Genomic DNA, 22,747 nt, shown 5'->3' on the forward strand with positions numbered 1-22,747 from the left:
ATAAAACAAACGGCATTAAATTTTAATTGGGGAACGGTTTAAAATACAATATCGCTGTTCGCGCCGCCTGTCGCCGGCCGTGTCATTATTCCGTGCCATTATTCCACTTCATATTATTGCAAAGTATTTGCATTATTTTACAATTGATGGTTGAGTTATGGGATCGTTTAAAATTGACGGGTTGACGGTAAATGGATAGATTGAAAACCCTATAATGATGTTTCAATATCCTGTTGTTTAAAATGAAATTGCCTCTCACTTTTTAAAATCTTACACATATCTATCTAAATTAAACAAAACCTGTAGGTATTATTTATTGATTGATATTGATTGTGTTCTTATTTGATATATCCAAGGTCACATCTGTATAGATACAGTTTTACGATTTCTATGTTTGTTTCTTGTATGGTTGTTTTGAGTTATCTTCTTAAAACAAAACAAAATAGAAAAACTAAACATCCTTAAAAAAAAACTAAGTATAGTAGTGTACCTAACTACCTATATACTTCATTTCTAATATATATTTACAACATTACGACCTTGCTAACGGTCCGATCGATCTGAAACGCCTCAGCCAATTTTGCTCAATAGTATAACAGATAACTTTTATCTGGCCATTTCGAAATGCCACACCGTATTTGATTTGAATGAGTTTATATTTATATATCTTTCCTGCTATTCGCTCGTGCTAATACATGTTCAGAAAAGAATGAGCATAATACGCGTTGAATAACAGTAAGGGTGCTATTTTGATATCAGTTTGTACATTCGAATTGGCCTTTCAGTTAAGTCAGTAGTAAAACGAGATAAACTATCTGACTCCGGAAAAACAGACGTCAATAAATATGATAGTTTTAATACTTAAAGATTAAGCTCGAAAACATACTATCGATCTCATAAATGACATGGATCATAGTTACTAGGGTTGCACAAGTCTATCGATAAGAATGACAATTGATAAAGATGTTACGGAATGATCTAATATATATTTACTCGGATTAAAACAGCCGTACAAAGGAGAAGAATGTAGAACTTTTTAAGCAACGTCGTATACTAGGCACATAATATAATGTAATAATGTTACTTACGCTTATAACTTAAAATGCAATTGAAGTATGCGGTTTACAGTATACAGAATCTTGTAAACAATAGTTCATTCAGCTAAATATCCTTACACTTCCGTGTCTCTATATATATGAAGTTGCTTTATATGTAAAGTTTAACCCTGATCAATTCTCCTACCTCAATAGTTACCACCAACAATATGAATTACAATCGAAACCATGTAATACAGCATTGTACGCCAAAAGTTTTTTGGAATGGCATCAAAAATTTATAATAAACTACCAAAAGAGATTCTACAAATTAATGAGGTAAATAAATTTAAAAAAATATTGTACAAATTCTTAGTAACAAAAGCGTACTATACTGTACAAGATTTTCTGTCAGATTCGGGAGATTTTATTACTTTTTAACTTTTACCTACATAAGAGTATTTTTACTACCTATACTATATGTAACTTAGTTTATAAATGCAAGATACATGTTCTTTGTTTTGTAGCTTCACTGTATTTGTATGCCATGTGGCGAAGCATAGTGATACCTATCTTTATACTATACATTTAAGACCTACTTTTGTACATACCTATGTTTAACAAATAAATGATTTGGAATTTGGAAGATGATTTGGAAAAATGTACATGTATTACCTAGGTGTTTTATCAAAATACCAATTTGTACATAAATGTGCAATAAAGAGTCAACTAGATAACTTTATCATCATAAATTAAATCAAGATAATAGTAATCTAGCCACCAATCTATCTATCAATGACTAATAAAAATTTTATGATTCATTTGCACATTAAAAGAGAGAGCAGTGATTTTTCAACCTTGGTTATTCTCACTCGACTAAATGCCAATATTTAAGTGTGCAAAGAGTCTTTGAAAGTATCAAAACAAATCCTTTCTATTCATAACAAGGTGTAGATTTGTAAACTAAATAATTTATTTAAGTACACTTACATCAGCACGGGAAGCATGGTCACGCGATAGACGATAAAATATCAGGCCGTCCCTATCGCACTTACAACTAGTGCGATAGGGACGGCCTGCTATTTTATCGTGTATCGCGCGACCATGCTTCCTGTGCAGTTGGGTACATCTTTAGGCAGTTGCTTTAAAAGTTTTTATGATTTTTGAAAAATGTTAAACTAAAGAACAGAAGGTAGGAAGCGCAAGGGTGCAAGAGAGTAATACAATTGTGAATACCAACATTGACTCGTGTGAGCCGGAGCGGAGTACACCACCTCCAGAATGGGGTAGGGCTGCGCCAGAAGATGGCGGGCGGTCGCGAAAGTGTTGCACAGATCCAGGCCACAATACCACGACTGCAACGCGCACTCCTTCACCACCTCTGTCCACGACACATGCATATCGATTCTTTCACAACACTACGGCTACGAAAAAAACATTTCTTTAATTTTCAAACTCACGTTCGCACCGTTCACATTCCTCCTTCGATTAGATAATATACAATAGCGTTTGCGCGTGATTTCAATACATCGATAACACAAGATGAGACAGTCTCATCGCGCTGCGGCGCGCGCGGTATGGAGCAAGTACATTGCGTGGGTAGTTGGCCGGCCATTATCTCTGCTCGTAGATAAGACGCATTGGACTGATAACGATAGCATTTGCGCAAGTCCGTTCGCGAAGGTGAGCATGTAATTCGATTGTCTTTTGTCCGCTAAAACAATTCGGTCGTGCGTGAACATTTAATAACAGGTGGCATTGTGTTTAGGGGATGCCTCTGAGGGATTTCTGTCCTTATAAAATGTCGCCGCTTTATTCTGCAAAAAGGACAAAGGCTATCGATTGGATGAATATTACTTGCTTTTGGAACGAAATGATCATCTAAAAATAATTCAACGAAGAAAATATCGCTTTTCTTTAGACGAAAATGTTATTTGCTGTCCGTGCAAACGGTTACTAGAGTTGATGGAATGTGCGGCGGAGCTTGAAACTAAAATGCTCCAATAGATTATGCTATCAACAATACTTTTCATATTGACGCAAGGCAAGATAAGAGGCCTTTTAGAATGCAATATAATGGAATGAAAATATCACCTATTGAAGAATTCACATTAAATAACAAATATTCCAACCTGATTCCATTCAGCAATTAGTTCGTGCCCACATTGACTGTTCTTTTATAAGTACTTAGTGTTGTTCCACCAAAATATCGGTAACGACAAAAATACAAAAATATTTTTAGCTTACGCATACATTTGTTACGCGATGTTTTCCGTTCGCGAGACCTCGGTCGCAGGAATAACTTGTCTCTTTTGCGAGATTGTCAATACGTTGCGAAGATTTTATTAGACCTTTGTTGACTCGCCGCGTCTGCGGAACCTTTTGTTTGGTTAGGACCCGCTAGTTCGGCGCTGAGCTGAGATCTTCAAATGGAACGTGACATAATCAAATGCCTGCCTTTATATGCAATGGATTCAATTAACTTCGCCTGCGAACGTGTTTTTAAGTTTAGAATAAATTTACAAGTGCAAAATTCACTGTTTGAGCTCTTAGGTTCAATTTATTCTAAGCATAATGTGGTTGATTTATTTATTTGATCGATGTTAAAAATGTAACCATAACACAGCTGTACTAAAGAAAATAATTACCTTTACGAGTTACTATTATTGTGTTTTCTACGGTGCTTTATGCGCGTTGATTCTGTTAGGTAGGTACCCAGTTTAGTGCATGTATCGATAGCATTGATCGATCGATGATAGGCTGGTGATGCATTCAGATAAAACATCACACATAAAAAAGTTATTATATGCACAGAGTTTTTTTATTATAATATTTTAGCAAAATGTAAAATTAAGCATATCTAATTAATAACAATACTGGGATTTTATCACATCACCTGTAGGTACTGGAAAGTTGCCGTACTACCTAGTATGTACGTTTTTTATAGTGTTCTCTACGACCCAAGAAAAATTTACGATATAAATACTGAAAATAATACCAACTATCATCATCATCGTCATCATCAAGGACCGTGTCGTACATCGTCAGGAAATCCCCAGGCACCGCACTCAACGGGTGAGTCGCCACCGCCGTCAACAACTCCGACCAAAACGATCTCATTTTTATCTAATTTATTATGTCCTTGCACATGTTTAAAGTTTGTACCGATACAGGACACAATTAGTCACATGGTCGCGCCTTATCGATAAACAAAACATTTCACATCACTAAAACAGTTCCAAATTTAAATTGCGCTACACAATTCCGAATAACATTTTTAATAAAATTCAAATATGGAACGCGACCCGGTTTTGTTTTTAATATTTTAAGCCGTGTTTTCACTGGCGGGTAAATATGGTGTGGCGTGGCTATAGACTGCCGTTATCAGGCGTCGGTATCGCATTGATAAGCGCCACAACAATTAGGTGTGATACTGCACCTGCTAGGTTATGTTTTCACGAGTTCTAATAATCCGCAAAAGTTATAATCGATAGGTTTTTACGAAGATTAATCAGTTTATCATGAGAACTGCAAAAACAAATGGTATAGTATAGTGAGATTAGTGAGCCAAATCTCAAGGGTTTGGTTTTTATAAAGATCGGGTCTGGTTAGTTCAAGATGTTCAAATCATTCAGCGGTTTTCATGAAAAATAGTGGTATGTAAAAGTGCTATTTTTTATAAGTTCACCTACCGGGCAGTGAACCTGAAAAAAGTAATGACACATAAATATTTTTCAAAAATTAATTTTAATCTAATCAGTTTTAAAACAAAGTAGTCTAAACAAAACGGGATTATGATTCTAATCAGTCTCACATTGAAAATATATCAGTGCCGTACTAAATATTTATTGATAGCGTATAAATTAAATGATAACACTTACTGTTTGAGTGCAGTGTCCTAATTTAGAAGATTAGAAGACCAAGGTCTAATTTTATCTTTCTTTTATTAGTTACTATGGTGTGCGTGACACAAGAGTGTCAATGGAGTGACCAAATTAATAAATACTAAACATAGGTATTAAAATCCGGATAAACCGGAAATAGGGCCGATTTTGATAAAAAACTTCGGAGCTCATATAACCCGGCAACCTTCAAATCAAGGGTGAACAGGCATCCTCTGGGCGCGCTCACTCCATCGTAGGCCACGTCTTTGCCTTTGGCTGGTCTGTGGCCAAGAGTAAGCCCATTTATAATAATAATAAAAAAAGAAAACCAGCTCTAAATTTAAAAATCGGATCCAAATTAGCGGTAGGTAGTAGGTTATTAGTAATTACCGCTCTCGTCCGAGTTCACACACACACACAGAAAATGGCACAATCATTGCATTTACATACATACAATCACGCCTGTATCCCATAAAGGGGTAGGCAGAACACATGAAACTACTAAAGCTTCATTGCATTTAACTGGTTAATATCAAAAGTATTTAAAGAAAGAACATTATTATTTTACAAAACTTCTGATTTGGGTACTCGAAAGTGTATGTAGCTAATGTAGCTATAGCTATATGTAGAAAGGAGCACCTAAATCGGTTCAGAATATTACCTTTCTTGATCCTTTTCTTGGCGTCAGTTTCATCGCACAGTATCGCCAACAATGTCAACAAACAGTCTTGATCCTGCCTTCGCCTTTGACGCACCATTTTCAAAGTTTCGGAACGTTCCACTAGCACTGGTATTTTCACGTTTAGTTTAAAAGGTTCATATTTTGTAAAAGGTAACCACTTTTCAAAGTTTATTTCGCGTCACTAAACGTCCTAGGAGAAGGTAATTCCCATAAATTGTCTATAAATTAGTAGTTACTAACTGTCTTTCTCGAGAAACTTTGAATAGAAAATCTTTCCCTTGATCCTAGAGTATTTGGTCCGAGTTAATCGTAGGTAGCGTTTCGGGCGTTTATGTTACGAATTTGAATCTTTTTCGAGGTAAACAACGTAACATCTGAAGCTTGAGAATTATTATTTATGCATATGTAGTTAGCTGTGACCCTCCTCCATAGATATTTTTTCACTATTCATAATATTGCAAAACATATACCCTCCTATTAGCTTAGCTAGTTTTATTTGACGTTCATATGCGCATTGTAATATGCCTACTTGAAAAACAAATATTTCATTTTCATTCATTTTCATATTTTATGTAACTTATGATAATAAAGTAATGTATATAGTAGTAACGTCCGTTAGAGTCCGGTTAGTGTCGTACGCTCCGCTATAATTATAGTCCGCGGCAAGCGTCCGGCGCGGTCCGGTCGCATCCGGCGGTCCGGCTTTCCACACGGTTAACTATTTGCCGTTTCCGCCGGCTTATCTGGACTATAGGTTAGGTATTAGCTGTGTTAGGGGAGTTTGTTATTTAAGATTCATAAGCTCTAAAAAATTCGTTTTGAAATTTTGAAAAATTGAGTTTTTCGGAACTTATGTGCGAAATGTCATTTGATATTTGTCAGTCGCTTTTCGGTGAAGGAAAACATCGTGAGGAAACTAATCCTAATAAGGCCTAGTTACCCTCCGGGTTGGAAGGTCAGATGACAGTCGCTTTCGTAAAACTAGTGCGAACGCCAAATCTTGGGATTAGTTGTCAAAGCGAACCCCAGGCTCCCATGAGCCGTAGAAAATGCCGGGATAACGCAAGGAGGATGATGAAGCTCTAAAAAATGTCCATGATGCGTAATGTTAATTATACACTTTCAGAGCAATTATTTATTAATATTTGTCTTCAAACTATTGTGACTGTCTTTTTACCGGTACTAATTTACACAGAAATCCGACTTAGGCACCTATTCCATTTGTCTACTTTCTTTCTCACTAAAACAAATTGAACTAACACTGAAACCTTAAAAAGTACTTAAATCTGTGATGATTAAAATACGTATCATTAAAATTTTACGTGATCCATATTAATTTAGACATAAACCAGCCAAACCGTCGTCAAATAAAGTTGCTCAAACTTCTTAGACAGATAGCAAGAAGTTTGAGAAACATTATTTACTTAATTACAGTCAGCTGGGAGGGTCTTCACAATACTTAAACACTTCTAATTCTATTATGTAGTTAAAACAATGTTCACTATGATGTATCAGTGGCGACGCGTAAAAATTTTTGTTGGTAAAGCCGGAGGGGTTTTTGGGATCTGTTTTGTATGGACTTATACTGCAGAATTTTAGAGAACCCGTTGGGAATCGAGTTGTATCGACGCTACGCCACTGCTATGTATGTAAGTAAAAAAAATATTTAGATCAACAAACACGGACGCATTCGAAGACGCATTATTTTAAAATCTACCTAATCCGCATTTAGTAGCAATCCGTATTCAGTAAATATTTGGCAATTGTAGTAGATAACAAATTAGGAGGATCTTCACAATACTCAAACACTTCTTAAGGTTTCAATTATATTCACTACACCTTTACATAACTTTTCATATATAACCTACTCCGTATTTTATAGCAACCAAAAACCGTTCGTCAAATATTTGGCAATCACCACACATGTTACAAAATACTTATAAACTTGTGTCACTTGTGTGTTTAAAACAATTATCACTACAACTTTACAGAGTTTGAACAAGACAACTATCGGAGACCGGTAGCGATCAAACGTCGTATAATCGCGGCACAGACTGAATCAATTGCGAATCTGCACATGTTCTATCTTAGGCCCTCTTTTCTAAATTTAAATACCTACTCCGTATTTTATAGTAACAAAAAACCGTTCGTCAAATATTTGGCAATCACCGCACATGATAAAAAATGCTTATACACTTGTATGGTTAAAACAATTATCACTACAACTTTACAGAGTTTGAACAAGACAACTATCGGAGACCGGTAGCGATCAAACGACGTATAATCGCACCGCAGACTGAATCAATTGCGAATCTAGTATCTACACATGTTCTATCTGTGGCCTACTTTCGCGATAACAGCAAGGCCGTGGGAAAAGGGGCCGGCCTTATCAATCGAACCAACCCTTGCGAAGATGCGTAGTGTTTTCTGCTAGTGAGGATAAAGCCTTATTTGGGTAAGGTACAGCGGGGCAAATCTCGACTGGGGGACAAATGTAACTCGTCCATTTGTTCCATATTTTACAATGTTTGCATAATTAAATAGAGTGTCCACCGGTTATATATGGTAGGCGTCTTCAGTGGATACATGTAGAACTCAACATCATAGTGTAATAATGGAAAAAATTGATCAGTTACAATTGCCGCCTACAACTTCTCTGCTTTGCCTAAAGGTTGACTGGTAGAGAATGCCTTATGGCATTAAGTCCGCCTATTGTACATTGGGTTTCTTTTTTAAATAAAGATTAAATAATAAATACATAATAATTGCCCCCCAGTCGAGATTTGCCCCGCTGTACCTTATGAAAATTGTTTCAGGACACCATTTAAACCGGCTTAGCTTAGTTTGGAGTCTGATGGACATACCAGCCTAGTCTACATTTGGTGAAAGTGTTTTATTTAAAGATTTATAAAAAAAACATTACAGTAACACTAACGTATTAAAACTGACCAGTTACATAACACTCTAAAATTGCACAACATGTTTTAAACTAGATAAATGTTAATGTTTGTTTATACGATTAGTTCTTTAAGTACATAATCTGGATGTCACATAGGTACTACATTTTCATCATACAAAAATAGATTTTAAATCTTACGAGTTGCGGGTAATTGAGGCGATTATTCCAAATCATGTTTACCTGAAATAAAACAAAGTTATCATTAATATACATCTTTCATACGTAGATAAACGAAAGATAAAAAACTATTTAATGTGTACTACATTCTAAATAGTACATTACGATACAAGTGCGAAAAAAGGAAGTTCGAAACGAGTGGCGATAAATTAAAACACGACCGAAGCGAAGGGAGAACTCGAGTCAATTTAAAACACTCCCTTCGGTCGTGTTTTAATTTATCGCCACTCGTTTCGAACTAGTATCGTAATGTACTATTATTTTAGTTCTTTAATTTTATATTACGGTTTACCCAACGGACTCGGATTTAACTGTTTATGCAGTACAGTTTAACCCTGTATATAATGTGAACAAGGACGTGTTACAAATTATAATAAATATGTGTTAAACATGAAACTTTAAACCAGTGTCTGAAAAAATTTAGCTAAATAATATGATTACTGTCATTTTAAAATAAAATGCGCGTTCAAATTGGTCTAGTGTGACACACAAAACTCCTACACTTGCAAACAGCGCAACCGTAGAGAATTTCGTGGAAAGCTGCTGAAGCGCTGTATGCCGGCCGATCGCAAACGGTTGCATTTGTTTGCTCGCGCGCCGCACGACTCGCCTCGTTCATTCAACTCGTACTCTAAACATCATTGGTAAGGCTATCACACACAGTCGGGAACTGATGTGTACATTGGTTTCTGTCAGCAAATGGACATTTGGCGTCCTAAACTGTTACAGTTGCTGTTGCAACCGTATATAATACTTATGTATAATACAATATCTGTTAGCAATCCTTCGAAAGGCGACAGGTGTTTAATTAAACACAAAACCATATAAACTATACAATATATACAATATCTTAGATAGAAAGAAAGAATAGGTATCTGGATTCTTGAAAATATAGATCCCGCTCAACACATTTTCCGGTAAAATGTTGCCAAGACGAAACTCTAAGACCGCACTATCAAAATATTATCAGATCTAAAATAGAGGACAAATTATTAAATTAGCTTTCTATCTTATTAAAATATGGACTTTGCCACTTTGATTACTACAGGAACGACTTTATTTTTGTACAAAAATGAACATAGAATATATTTTCTGCCTTACGCTCATGTCACGGTAGCACAACAGTCAAGCCACATATTTTGACAACCAACATCGATTTGGCTTACGGGATATACTAGTATGGGAAAGTAAAGTAGTGTATTGTAATTGTAACCTTACAGTATATTTACACTACTCTCTAACATTCAATTCTTGAGTCGTACGGATGCCATATTTACATATTTTCAGCTCAGTTAAGTTCGAACTAGTTTTCTACGCGACATCAAAGCTTTGACACACTGCAATGTCGCAACACCGTTAAAGTGCGTTTGATCGTTCAAACGTGACTGAAAAAGGGTGATTTATAAAAAAAACAGGAGATGGTGCATTTACACAAAGAATTAAGAATAAATCATCAGTGTTATAAGTGCAAAACGCGTTTTTGATCGTTATGTTGGCAAACGGGACCTAGTCAAAATATCCTTAATTAATAGATACCAAAGGCACATGTAACTCCGTATAGACAGATAAAGTCTAAGAAAAAAACGTACCTCAGTTGGTACCATACAGAAAAAGGTACGGTTGCCTAGATGGCGTTACACCTTTGGGGGACGCTCGGCTAGATGACGCTAATATTAATATTTGACATTTTAACACATATCACGCTAAGAACATGGGCCAAATTGTCAAAACTGAGGTTCAAAAGTTTCAAGCCTGTGTCAAGAGATGACAGTCTATGCACTGTGATTACAAATTTTACTTCGACAGTAACTCTCTATAATACTCGATCCTCTTTTCAAATACCAATAAGTGATAGGTAACACTTTGCACTAAGTAACTAAGTTTTACGAAATATAAGCAAAAATTAATTATCTATCCTACAATAGTGCGACAGTGACAATTGGATTTTCATCAGCATCACTGTGGAGCTTTAGGGCTCAGCACGTTTGCTACGAAACCTGGTGGGTAAGACAATATGTGTACGAGATTTGTATACATATGACATATGTATACAAATGAACGTTGTGAACTTGTTCCGTTTTTGATGATGTCCGAAAGTTCGGGTTTCAAAAAAACAAATAAATCAATATTATGGAACAATTTTACGCAGATCACTGCGTAACAATCGCAAGATCAATAAGGTTCGTGTTATACGTACAAGACCAGAGGATACAGAAAATATAGATAACACTTCAATTACATAAGAGAAAATTCATAAACCAAGAACAAGAATTGTTATTAACACACAAACATAAAGGACGATTATTTGTCTAGTAGGCATCATCTTGTAAACTTTAAGCTAACGTCAAAAATTAGCTGCCTTAGGACATGTGACGTGACAGACAAGGCGATAAATGTCGCTACCTTTTGGGCTCGCTCAGTCTGAAACCATCAACACGAGAAGAAGCTGCTTTAAACAAAAAAGTAATTTTGACTCTGATCTACATCGTGTCTAGAGCAAATTATTGGCGTAATTTAAAGTTCAACTCAGGCTTTGTGTGGTACTGTGTAAGGGTAAATTCCAGCGAAACGTGTTTCAGTCGCCCAGTAGGCCACTAGGCTACCAGCCATGCGGTGGCTCGTTCGCGCGTAGCAATGTTTACTTAGGCCCGGTGGATGGTGGGCCTAATTACCATTTCACATTATTTCTCTCACAAATCTTCTTACGGTTTACTATATGCAGGGGGATTTTCAACCCTTTACAAAATGCGGGTTGAACATGTGGGTCATTCTAAACAATATCCCGAAATCCGTTGTGTTCTTACATTTCTTGAAATCGCAATTTTTTTGTCGTCATTCTGAGGCGTAGGGTAAACTCGCCTCATTCGGTGACACGGCTAATTCGGTGAAACAACCAAAAAGCGTCTTTCGGAATAGTGCTTCAAAGCTTGTATCACCGAATGAGGCAAGTTTACCCTATATTAATATAGTAACAATAACGACATAGTTAAACCACATTGGCTATAAGGTTGCAATAACACCCTGGACTTGTTTTATCAGCCATGCCAATTATATCACAGAATATACAACATATAATACTTAGTACAAATTATACTTAGTACTTAGTACAAAGTTTCATGCGTGCGTCACGCGCTCAATTCTGACTGATATAACAATTCTAAATACCAGGGTTATATTCGTGAAGTTCTAAAATTATGTTAAGATACCTATATTTAACTACTAACTAAAAGCGATGTTTCCCTGAAATTATATATTTATAGACAATAGTAGCACAAGATTGAAGACGCATTATTTACAACTATTTGTGTTTTGCACAATATAGAGTTTATACATACATAATACATACTATCGAACGCGATCCACCCTCAGGTACTTAAAGGAATCTTTTACCTATGCCACTTTATTGTCAACTATCCAACCCATTCCAAAAAGACACCCGAATTCTAAATTGGAATACACATGTCATTTAGCATTAGAAGAGTTGTGAGTGAGTCCGGGTAAGTTGATGAATGGGGAAGGGTGCGGCATGACAGATGTGGGGTCAGACGGAACTTTGCACGATTGTTTAGTACGAGGCAGTTTGTTAGAATAGATAGGGCACATATTAAGTACATAAGTATAGAAACAAAATACCTATATTAAGTATAATGTTACCCTCATTCGAGAAAAGTAATAGGTTCCATCAATAACTTGATGTCTATATCAAAAGAATTTGAGGATAATAAACTTCTCTATTACATTGTAGACAAAACGATTTATATGATTCAGGGCTGGCGTCCACTCGTGGCAGAGGATTTTTAGAAGACAAACTAATATTGTGAATTCCAAATTCTTACTACTTCGTCAGAATAACTAATATTGTGAATTACAAATTCTTACTACTTAGTAAGAATAACTAATATTAGAATTACAAATTCTTACTGCGTAGTAAGAATTTGTAATTCACAATATTAGTTTGTACGAGTTTATTATGGTCACTGTAATTCTTACCTTTTTCAATGCGTATGTAATTATAGTCCTTAACGTTTGACCGCTAAATAAAAAACTCTAGCAGTTAATAGTTTAAACAGAAGCCTTACTAAAGCTAATGGTTAAAATGGACCATAATTAAATGTAGTTGTATTTTATGTGCTACGCTTACTAACTACCATTTCGCTGGACAACAACAGCCTATCACTTCTTCGGCGCTGCCACTTTTTACACTTCAAACTGACAGACTATCTCCGTCCGGCGAAGTGGTAGGTTAGCAGGCGCCTTAAAAAGAACACCACCATATTGCTCGCAGAAGTAAACGCACACCGGTAATCACTGCAAAAAATCACCTTACGTTGTGCTACCTGAGACGTATGTACATAATTATTAGGCCTTAGCGTCTATTTCAGACGATTTATGGCGCAATGTCCGAGAGACATCGATTTTGATGACTAAAAAGACCTATGCGAGAGCGACATATTTTGCCACATAGCTAGCAAGGGAAGCTTGCAACCGATTGCGACGTTTCGTTATGGTGTCTTCTTTCCCTTTTGTACATGTCTATACCTACCGTATCTGCGTATCTATAGGTACCTACTGTATCTAAGTATCTATACCGGGAAAGTCCTTTTTCCCCGGAATCTACTTTTGTTACGGTTACTTTGGATTGCAGGTTTTACAGCCCGCGTTGATTTACGACCCGGCGACCGACGTGGACACGCGAAACTCCGTGCCGTGTTATATAGAAGATAACTTTGAACGTTGTCGTTATGTTACAGTGAAAGTCAAGGTGTTCAATGTAGATGTGGACAAAGTACAAACAATATATATCCACAACCTGAACATCATCATCCTCCTTGCGTTATCCCGGCATTTGCCACGGCTCATGGGAGCCTGGGGTCCGCTCTGACAACTAATTCCAAGATTTGGCGTAGGCACTAGTTTTACGAAAGCGACTGCCATCTGACCTTCCAACTAATTCCAATAAGGCCTAGTTACCAAAGGGTTACCAAAGGGTAACTAGGCCTTATTGGAATTAGTCCGGTTTCCTCACGATGTTTTCCTTCACCGAAAAGCGACTGGCAAATATCAAATGACATTTCGCACATATGTTCCGAAAAACTCATTGGTACGATACGAGCCGGGGTTCGAACCCGCGACCTCCGGATCGAAAGTCGCACGCTCTTACCGCTAGGCCACCAGCGCTTCAACAGCCACAACCTGAACATATAAACAATACAGTCTTAATCTGTGGCCAAGAGTAAGTCCATTTATAATTTAAAAAAAAGTGATTACACATTATTGTCACTTTGTCCGCATATTAAATACTTCGACTGTACCAGTAGGGCTAGCATATGATTGAATCGTTATAGATGTTATGTAACACCAGGTGACCGGGACAGCGCGATGGCATTGACATTACGCTGCCCCTGACACACAGTTTTATATAACATTTATAACAGCCAGTGAGGATGTACCATAAACAGATGTATAAATTTCACTATTTGCTTAGTTACTAATTTCTCTATGCCTTTGGTTAACGAGGTTTCGTCCGTCGCGCGTCTTTTGTCCCCTAATGTCGACCTTTCCTGAGGTTTTACAGTTGTCTTTGATTTATGACACAACTTTGGCCTCTGAAATAAACAGCTGGGAAACCGCTCCGAGAGATATATTGACCTGGCTGTAAAATTTAAGGGAGCTTATCTTTGTATCTGGCTTTGTTCTTACAAGCATATTGCAGTTTGAATGCGTTGAAATGTTGTTTTTAGGAAAAAAACAATGTCATATACGAAAAAAGTGGAATGATTATTCTAACATTTTTTTGTAGTTGTTAGGTTCGCTAAAAACGTCTACGGGTGTTCTTGCATAACCAAGATGCCCAAGATATATATCATGCATACCTACGCTCTGCAGCGGCCGAAACGCTGTCACCGAGGCACTAATATGTAAGAGTGATAGACAAAACGTTTCGTTCTCGTAGCGCCAGCGATCGCCACCTTGTCCAATCACCCTGTTTACTTTGAGGAAAGTTCTAGCGTCCACAAATAGTTCCGAGTTCCACTGAACTATTAAAGACGGTCACAGCTAAGTTACGAAACCAGCCCTTGTATAGGAAGATTAAATGTTGACAATTGTAAAGTCCGTCTGGTAAGTTTGGAGAGTTTTCTGCGTGGGTATCGTGAAGCAGTCCAACTTTACCATTGAAGCCATTGAAGGTAAAATGTTGCCATCTTCCAACATCTATCAATAGCAAAATGGGAATGTGAACTTTTATTAAGAGGGCTTTCATCTGAAAAATAGTGAAATCGCAACCGAGCGCTTAATCATACCGTGTGTGGTATCATATTAAAGAGCTTTCCGAGTAGTTTACAAATATATATAACATATTATAGGACTTTTTCTACTTGGTCTAACAAAATATGAGAAAATGTCCAGAAGTGGTAATAATTGTGACGGAGAAGACTCGTTTTCAAAAAATGGCCAATAGAATACATAATATATAATATTGATATTTTTGCTCATAATTTGTCCAGTTTCAAGAACAAGGTTCGGCAATTACTGTTTTCTTGTTAACTGTATTATTTTTTCATTAAGTAGATTTTATAAGATGCATCCTTGCGTGTGTACTCAACTACTGCGTGTGTAATTTTGTTAACTATTTTTACTTAAATTTAACCATCTAGTAATGTAGGAAACTCTAGGCCTAGATTTATATATTTTTTTGTAAACCGTACTTGTAAAAGGCTGTTTGATTTCTAAAAAAAAAAAGTATCAAGATAATAAGATGCTCTAATTGAAATTTGAATTAAATATATCTATTAGATAACGGAAAGTGTAGTATTTCACCGACTAAAACTATCAATTTTACATTATTTTGACGTTTTTTTTGAAAGCAGCCTTAACATCTTCAAATAAGTAGCAGTAGTCATCCGTATGTAAGTTTGTAACCGTATTGATATAATAGTAAGTAGATTTTGTATGATAAAATGTGTATATGTGTGTACTTTAAAGTTAACAAATAAAATAAAATCAAAGATATCAGAAAAATCACATTTAAACCTCTGTTTTAGTTCACTTTAGCTATCATTATTCATCAACCAGGTAGCCGGTAGCTACTTAGCTATAAGTTGTTTCTTACCAAGCTATTATTTACTTTAGACTAATTTAAATAAACATATTTCTTTACGTCTAAACAAATACATCCTCCATCACAACATTTGTCGACGTAATAAGAGAAAATTGTCATTTACCCTGATTACCCCCGACTCCATCTGGAAGTAGGGGGAGCCGCGTGCCACTAATATGCTGTACTTTGACGCCATACATATTAATGGGGGAAATCATTTAGATACTACATTTATGAATACACGACAGAACGAGTGCGAGAGGTTAGGGGGGAGGTACGTGAAGACGCGAGTATGCGTATCGAGTTGTGGCCTTCCTACTCGAATATACTCGTACCTACGAGTATTTGGCGTATCGAAAGTACCTCGATGAGAAGGGGACCTATCGTTAATACAACCTAGCTGGAGCATCGTTGGAGCGATGCCGGGTTTCAGGGCCAGGGTGAAAGTGCATGACCGATGGTTTGGACTAAAGCCGTGAGAACCATTTTGTCTTAAAGACGTTATTAAACAATCGTCTAATCGTTTCCCCTGAGGAGATGAAAGGAAACGTGCAAATAACGTAGCATTCGCTGTAGTAATCCATATCTATTTCCTACAGGGTTAGCACATGATTGGTACGAGTATGTCGCCGCGAGATAGACTACCCGTCCTTATGTCAGTAATACAATTAGAAGAAGACGTGTGATCTCGAGGCGACATACTCTCGCGGCAATCATGTGCTAGCCGTGCTGTTCCAGTAGATACACAGTCTACTCAGTCTACCATGGCACTTTATTGAATTTGTGTAACAATTCCAAGATGAATATCGTCTGTCTCTTGTTTGTTGCTTGTTTTTGTACTAAATACTCATACTCGTACTTTATAAGTACGAAAACGAGTATAAATAACAGCGTTCGAATCTGCAATTCAAACACATTAGCGGCGCTCGAGCGGCCCGGATTGCCGCCGGAATATTTTATAACGCGCTCAAAAATTAAGACCATCGAGTATGGCTTCTTTATTTATGTTTCATCGAGTATGTTGAGTCGGTACTTGGGTGAAATTGTTTATGTATGAACGATTACTTAACAGGTTAAAGGGTAGGGTAGAAAATATTAGCAGTGCTGAGAATATGCTCCCTTCAGGAATTCTCGGTTCTGTTCGGATTATCATTGCTGCTAGCAATTATTATGGTTCGCACAACTAGACATCCCTTTGCGTGAAGAACTATCGACAATATTTACTTAAGCTTTGACAACCCTAAATAGTAAAAAGAGATAGTGGTTGACGATTCCTTCCTGAACTTAGGTTTCGTAGGACGTTCATTTTATGCATGTAGAAGTTAGTTTCGCTTGTATTTAAACGGTCGAATTTTGGTGGTTGAACTTTTTGCTACGTACACATAAATATATTTGACACACAACTAAAAGAAAGGATTCCGATTCCGTTTTCAATTTCTTGTAAATCGTGGCCCGCTTACCACTGACATTTATAAGTGATAAAGCTGGTACCGTATTCAACAATAATTAAAACATATCATGTTGTTTGAAATTAATGACACTACTTAGAATACCCATGAACTCATCTCAACTCCCAACATTAACATAAAACATATACATTATGTTGACCATAAAGTTTCGGTAATATATGTGAATGTATCGTATTGCCAGGGTGGCCAAACATCATGCATCATACGCCGGACGCCGGAACCGACCGAGACTGGACACAACGCAACTTATTTGTGGACACATTACTCATGCGGCGGAATTTGGGGATACCTTGTAATGCGAGTATATGTAGGTAACTACAGAGTAATATGAAATAGTCAAACTTCAAAAAATCGACTACCATTTTTAACATCACGTAGGTATGCAAGCAGTGTCACTGTCAGAGGCCTGTATCTGAAGCTTTGAAAAGCTGTGTCATGAGACATTGGTAAACGTAACAAATTAGTTCTAGGTATTTTGTTGTCTCGAGTTTCATCGAAAATATAAAAATATTAAAAAAAAGTATATATTTACAGCTTAGACGCCACTTCATAACAGGATGCATGTCGTGTGGACTTACCTGCAATCAAAAGAACACATTGTTAATAAAATTTGTTAATGGGTTGATATTTATATTTATTTGTAATTCAACGAGGTTATTTTATGTGATTCTCTCTACATCTGCATTGGTCTCTTATAGCTACCCAGAGATCAGACAATTGGGCATCACATATTTGGAATAACGTATCTCATGTGGTTAGAAATGATGCCGATCACTATATCAAATGCAACTCAAAATATGTCAAAGAACAAATAAAACATCCTGGGCACGTAGCCAAATGGCACAAACGCTCACGAAACGCTCACAAAACGAAACGCTCGTAGATATCTATCTCTTTCGCGGCGTTTCGTTTTCGTTCCACGTCGCAGAAATGCCATTCGGCTACGGCACCTGAAGCATTTAACGACATGAGATGTCTAAACAATTTTTATTACATGGATAAGATCGCCCTTTCTCCAGAAGGTCGCAGTAGACGTAAAACAGTGTGCCATAAACAAGAGTCCCATTATAAGGAGACACATTTTAATGTCTGCCTCCATTTATAATGGCCGTGAGCCGGTGTTTATGCGACTATTAAAAGCGCAAGTCGTTGTCTGCAGACGTCTGGAAGATACAAGGCTAAGTCTAGGAATGTAGGCATTACGGTATAACTTATGTCCAGTGTAAAGTTACTTTTAAAAACTTACACTTTTTTAATATAGAGCGGTTCGTTTTGCTAACCTTCAAATGGAACCACTAGATCGTATGGTGCTGATCTGTTAGTAATACATGTTATGTCATGAAATTGTGTTTAAGTATGTGTAAAAAAAACCTTAAAGATGTATATTATATTAGGGCCAGCTGCATCAACCACATTCGACAGACACATCATCGTCACGCAGCAGACGTCTATGGATCTTCCCATACAATAAAATTTAACGAACGCTTTAACAGTGACAGACGGTTTGATGCAACCGGCCATTAATGGCATTATTCATAAACGATTGTTACGAGAAACACAAATGAAAAAATTTCACTTCAAAAATAATCGCGGCACACGAAGAATAAACATGTATTAGCTAAAAATCATTTGTCATATTCTGTCATATTGACTTATGTATTTGTGAGAAAGGGATAAATAGTTATTTGTTATACAAGGGGGCAAAGTTGTATTTTAACGCCGAGTGTGGAATTGAAAAACGAGCAAGTGAAAGGATTCTATAGTTGAACCACGAGCGAAGCGAGTGGTTCGAGAATAGAATCCTGAACTTGCGAGTTTTTTAACACACGAGAAGTAAAATACATTTGCACCCGAGTGTAACACAAAACTTTTCCCCTAACTATAGCGAGGAAACTATAACGCAAAAAATGCCTTTATCACTGCTTCCAGTAGTTCCACAGGTGGTAAGTCATCTTTATTACTAGATTCACCTACTTTTATCAATTTTAAAGCAGTTAATTTGACTTTATTCGAGGTCAAATTTACCCACTAGTGGATAAAATGCGTTTTTACCCGCTGGTACTAAAGGACAAAACACGTGTTTCCGAGCTAGTGAGGGGAAAACACTTTTTATCTAATCAGGACCGTAACTTTATTTATGAATAAGGGGGTAAGTAGGTACATAGTGAGTATTCTGAAAGTAGTAGGTATGTCTATTTATCCTGTGAGCGTGCCTAGTTTTCTTCTGCATAAAATAACTTACTACTTACTGGCGTGTACACGCGATACCACAAGTTGTAAAAAAAGCAATTGGAAAATGGCCTTTACGATAAACGAAATAATATGTTTGGCGGCCGTCCGTATGATGAATGTGGGACGGTAAGTGAACCCGATCTCGCGTAAAGGGTGCATTTACATTTTTACATACGCGAGTGGGGCGTGTTATGAGCAGGAAGGAACCGGAAAATTTGGCCAAAGGTTCGGTTTTGAGTCATATCGGCGGATTATTCGAATATATATCAGCTTAGCCGAAGTGACATTCGTGGACGCTACGTGGCATTCAAAACGCAGTCTGGCTCTGTCACGCTGTTACAGAAAAGCGCTAGGGAGATCTCGCTACGACCACTTTACGAAGCGTAAGCCATTGTGACTGAGTGAGTAGGTACTCTTGTACAGTCAACAACACAGCTGTGAATACAGACATTAGACAAAGTGTCAAGAATATGTATACACACCTTAATGTACAGGCAATAAAGTTCTGTGTTGTTGAATGTACGGTCGCGGACTTTAATTGTTGATCCATTTCTAGTTGGACACGTCATAGCTTAACTTATGAAAGAACAAATTTTTTGCTGCCTCTAAATGGCTCAACTATTAAAGTCCTTGTATCCAGCATGGCTAAGATGGACGGCTGTCTGTCATTTGTCACCATGTCTGTCACGTTTTAACCAGTATGTAAGTGCGGAAGTGCCCCACGACGTGTGACAAGTGACAAAAACACGACCATGATACAGATGTAGTGCAAAAAGGGTTTCCTTCGAAAACGTTCGTATTTGTCATGCTAGTTCAGTCAATGTCAGTACATCTAGTACTGAGACTGACTGAAATAGCATGACACGTTCGTACGTTTCTGTAACAATACGAAGGCAACTCTTTTCACACTACATCTGTACGGCCACTGATGTTAGATGACATTTATAATATATCTATACATTCAGATGACATCCATTTGTGCATTTCGCGGATGATCATTCAAATATTATGATATTTCGCTTTGTGTGGTAGGGCGCAGCACAGCGGATATCATCTCGCTCGAATCTAGAGCAGATACCAACTTGGGAAGTACCTTCGCCTTACAGAAAACCGCAGCCAAATAGCACTAGACCCTACTCATAGTATTGTGTTCCTTCCGGTGAGTAAGGCTGCCAGATCTCAACGAGGGTGCGGTGTGCTGGTGACGGAAGGACTTATGGAACTAATTTGTTGCGTCTATTGCCCTTTGAGTCGTCGGCAACCCGAACCCTCCTTAGAGCTTGTACACTCCTTTTTGCTGTGTACTTATAACACAGCAAAAGGGTTTAATGGCAACAGCAGGTTTTAATGGGTTGGCAACTCGCATGTGACACTCCTTAAGTTGCAGCAGTTCATAGGTTACGGTGACCGCTTTCCATCATGTCTGATGGAAAGCGACCGTATTTGTTTGTCCCCGACGTAGTATAATAATAACCACAAAAAAAAAAAAACCCCGACCGTGACATAGTAGACCGATTTTCATGAAACTTGGCTAAGAATACTCCCGATTAACTCAGCTTTCAGACAAAAAAAAACTAAATCTAAATCGGTTCATCCGTTCGGAAGCTACGATGCCACAGACAGACACACACAGACAAACAGACAAACAGACAGACAGACACACACACAGACAGCCCCGTCAAACTTATAACACCCCCTCGTTTTTGCGTCGGGGGTTAAAAAAAAGTCACTCTTATATCCGGGTGCGTGTTTGAATGAGCTTGCAACTCTCACACAATGAAACGCTTAATTGTTACGAGTTACATATTGTACACAACCCTGTCATAGTCAATAACCAATGGCCCGTATGGTAAAGTTTGTCCGGCTGTTCCGGACAGTCCGGTGATGACCGGGCTGTTGTGGGGTTAATTATAGTTACACCCAGACCCCGGTATTGTCAATAGAGGTTACTATTAAAGTATTAATTAGAAAGTTGATCAATATTAAACGAATAAAGGATTACACAGTCACATATCTTGGCCTATCGGTACAGTCTGATCAAAAAGAGTGAACATTAAAAAGTGGAGAAGCTACAAAATGAGACATTACGGCGGCTACGGCGTAGCAAATGACCGGTGGCGTACACATTCGTAGCCACTGCGTAGCAAATAAAAATACGTATTACTCTTACACTGAATGCCATATAATAATCCGTACGTACTAGCTTCCTGTTCTAACTAGGAACGCGTATAATCATAATCCCATGAATAGTGTCGGCGCCTCGCGGCGCATCAATCAACAACCGTAGCCGGGGGAAATTATGGCGGCGACGGCGTAGCAGATGACCGGTGGCGTACACATTCGTAGCCGCTGCGTAGCAAATGAAAATAACCACCGTTGTGGAACTTTGTGGACTGTGGAGATATCTTCTCTTAGATGATTAAAATTGTGGCTACTACGGCGTAGCAGATGATCGGTGGCGTACACATTTGTAGCTTCGAGTAGCAAATGAATATAACTACCTACGGTTGTATAAACTTGTGGACTGTGGAGATATCTAGTCAGAGCATTGAATTTATGGTGGCTAGGCGTAGCAGATGACCGGAGGCGTACACATTCGTAGCCGCTGCGTAGTAAAAGAATATACATCTGTTGTCAATACCTTCAGTGGGTTAAACATGTTAAAATTATAGTGGTTACGTCGTAGCAGCTGACTGTTAGCATATCACATTCGTAGCTAATGCGTTACTAATGAAAATGATTAGTAATGTGAAACATACAACTAGACACCACTCTCAGGGAGTTGGGGATTTACCTCAGCGTATACAATGTTATAAGAAGCTTACTTAATTAAACTTACTTGTGAAAGCGGCTATGTATTGTATTAAAAAAAATACTAAATTGGTGATTCGGAATTACAACAGACGCAAACAAACAAAATATATGCCCGTAAAACAACAACAGTCATACAATTCTAAACGACCTCTAAAGGTCACTTTCCGTTTATCTCACATTACCGTCCTTACACCATTCCGTTAGAGCTGAAATTCCAAGAGCATACTGTTTGACACAATTTCTGAAACATCCACACGTGTAATAATAGTTTAAATAAATGACAAGCGAATAAAATGACGTTCTCTTTCGCACGCATATTCAAATGAGAAGGAGCGAGTAATATCGGGTACACGTATCGAATAACACCTAACAGGCCAATTCGATACTGCACTGACTT

The 22,747-nt window shown here is 37.5% G+C and overlaps 1 protein-coding gene across 8 annotated transcripts in view; it reads right to left on the reverse strand.

Annotated features, from left to right (window-relative positions):
• Positions 1-22,747, reverse strand: part of LOC125230890 (atypical protein kinase C) — a 408,150-nt gene that overhangs the window by 47,225 nt on the left and 338,178 nt on the right. The window contains exon 1 of one of the 8 annotated variants that reach the window (XM_048136157.1): positions 5,580-5,755. The exons of 5 other annotated variants lie outside the window; for them this stretch is intronic. In XM_048136157.1, coding sequence (XP_047992114.1) covers positions 5,580-5,676 — 97 coding nt within the window. In that variant the 5' untranslated portion in view covers positions 5,677-5,755. Of the gene's footprint in view, positions 1-2,274; positions 2,528-4,036; positions 4,376-5,579; positions 5,756-22,747 lie in introns of those variants that run through there. 2 more of the 8 variants (XM_048136156.1, XM_048136155.1) reach the window with 2 other exon arrangements.

Source organism: Leguminivora glycinivorella, chromosome 11, assembly GCF_023078275.1.
Source record: "Leguminivora glycinivorella isolate SPB_JAAS2020 chromosome 11, LegGlyc_1.1, whole genome shotgun sequence".
In the NCBI taxonomy this organism is placed as follows: Eukaryota; Metazoa; Arthropoda; class Insecta; order Lepidoptera; family Tortricidae; genus Leguminivora; species Leguminivora glycinivorella.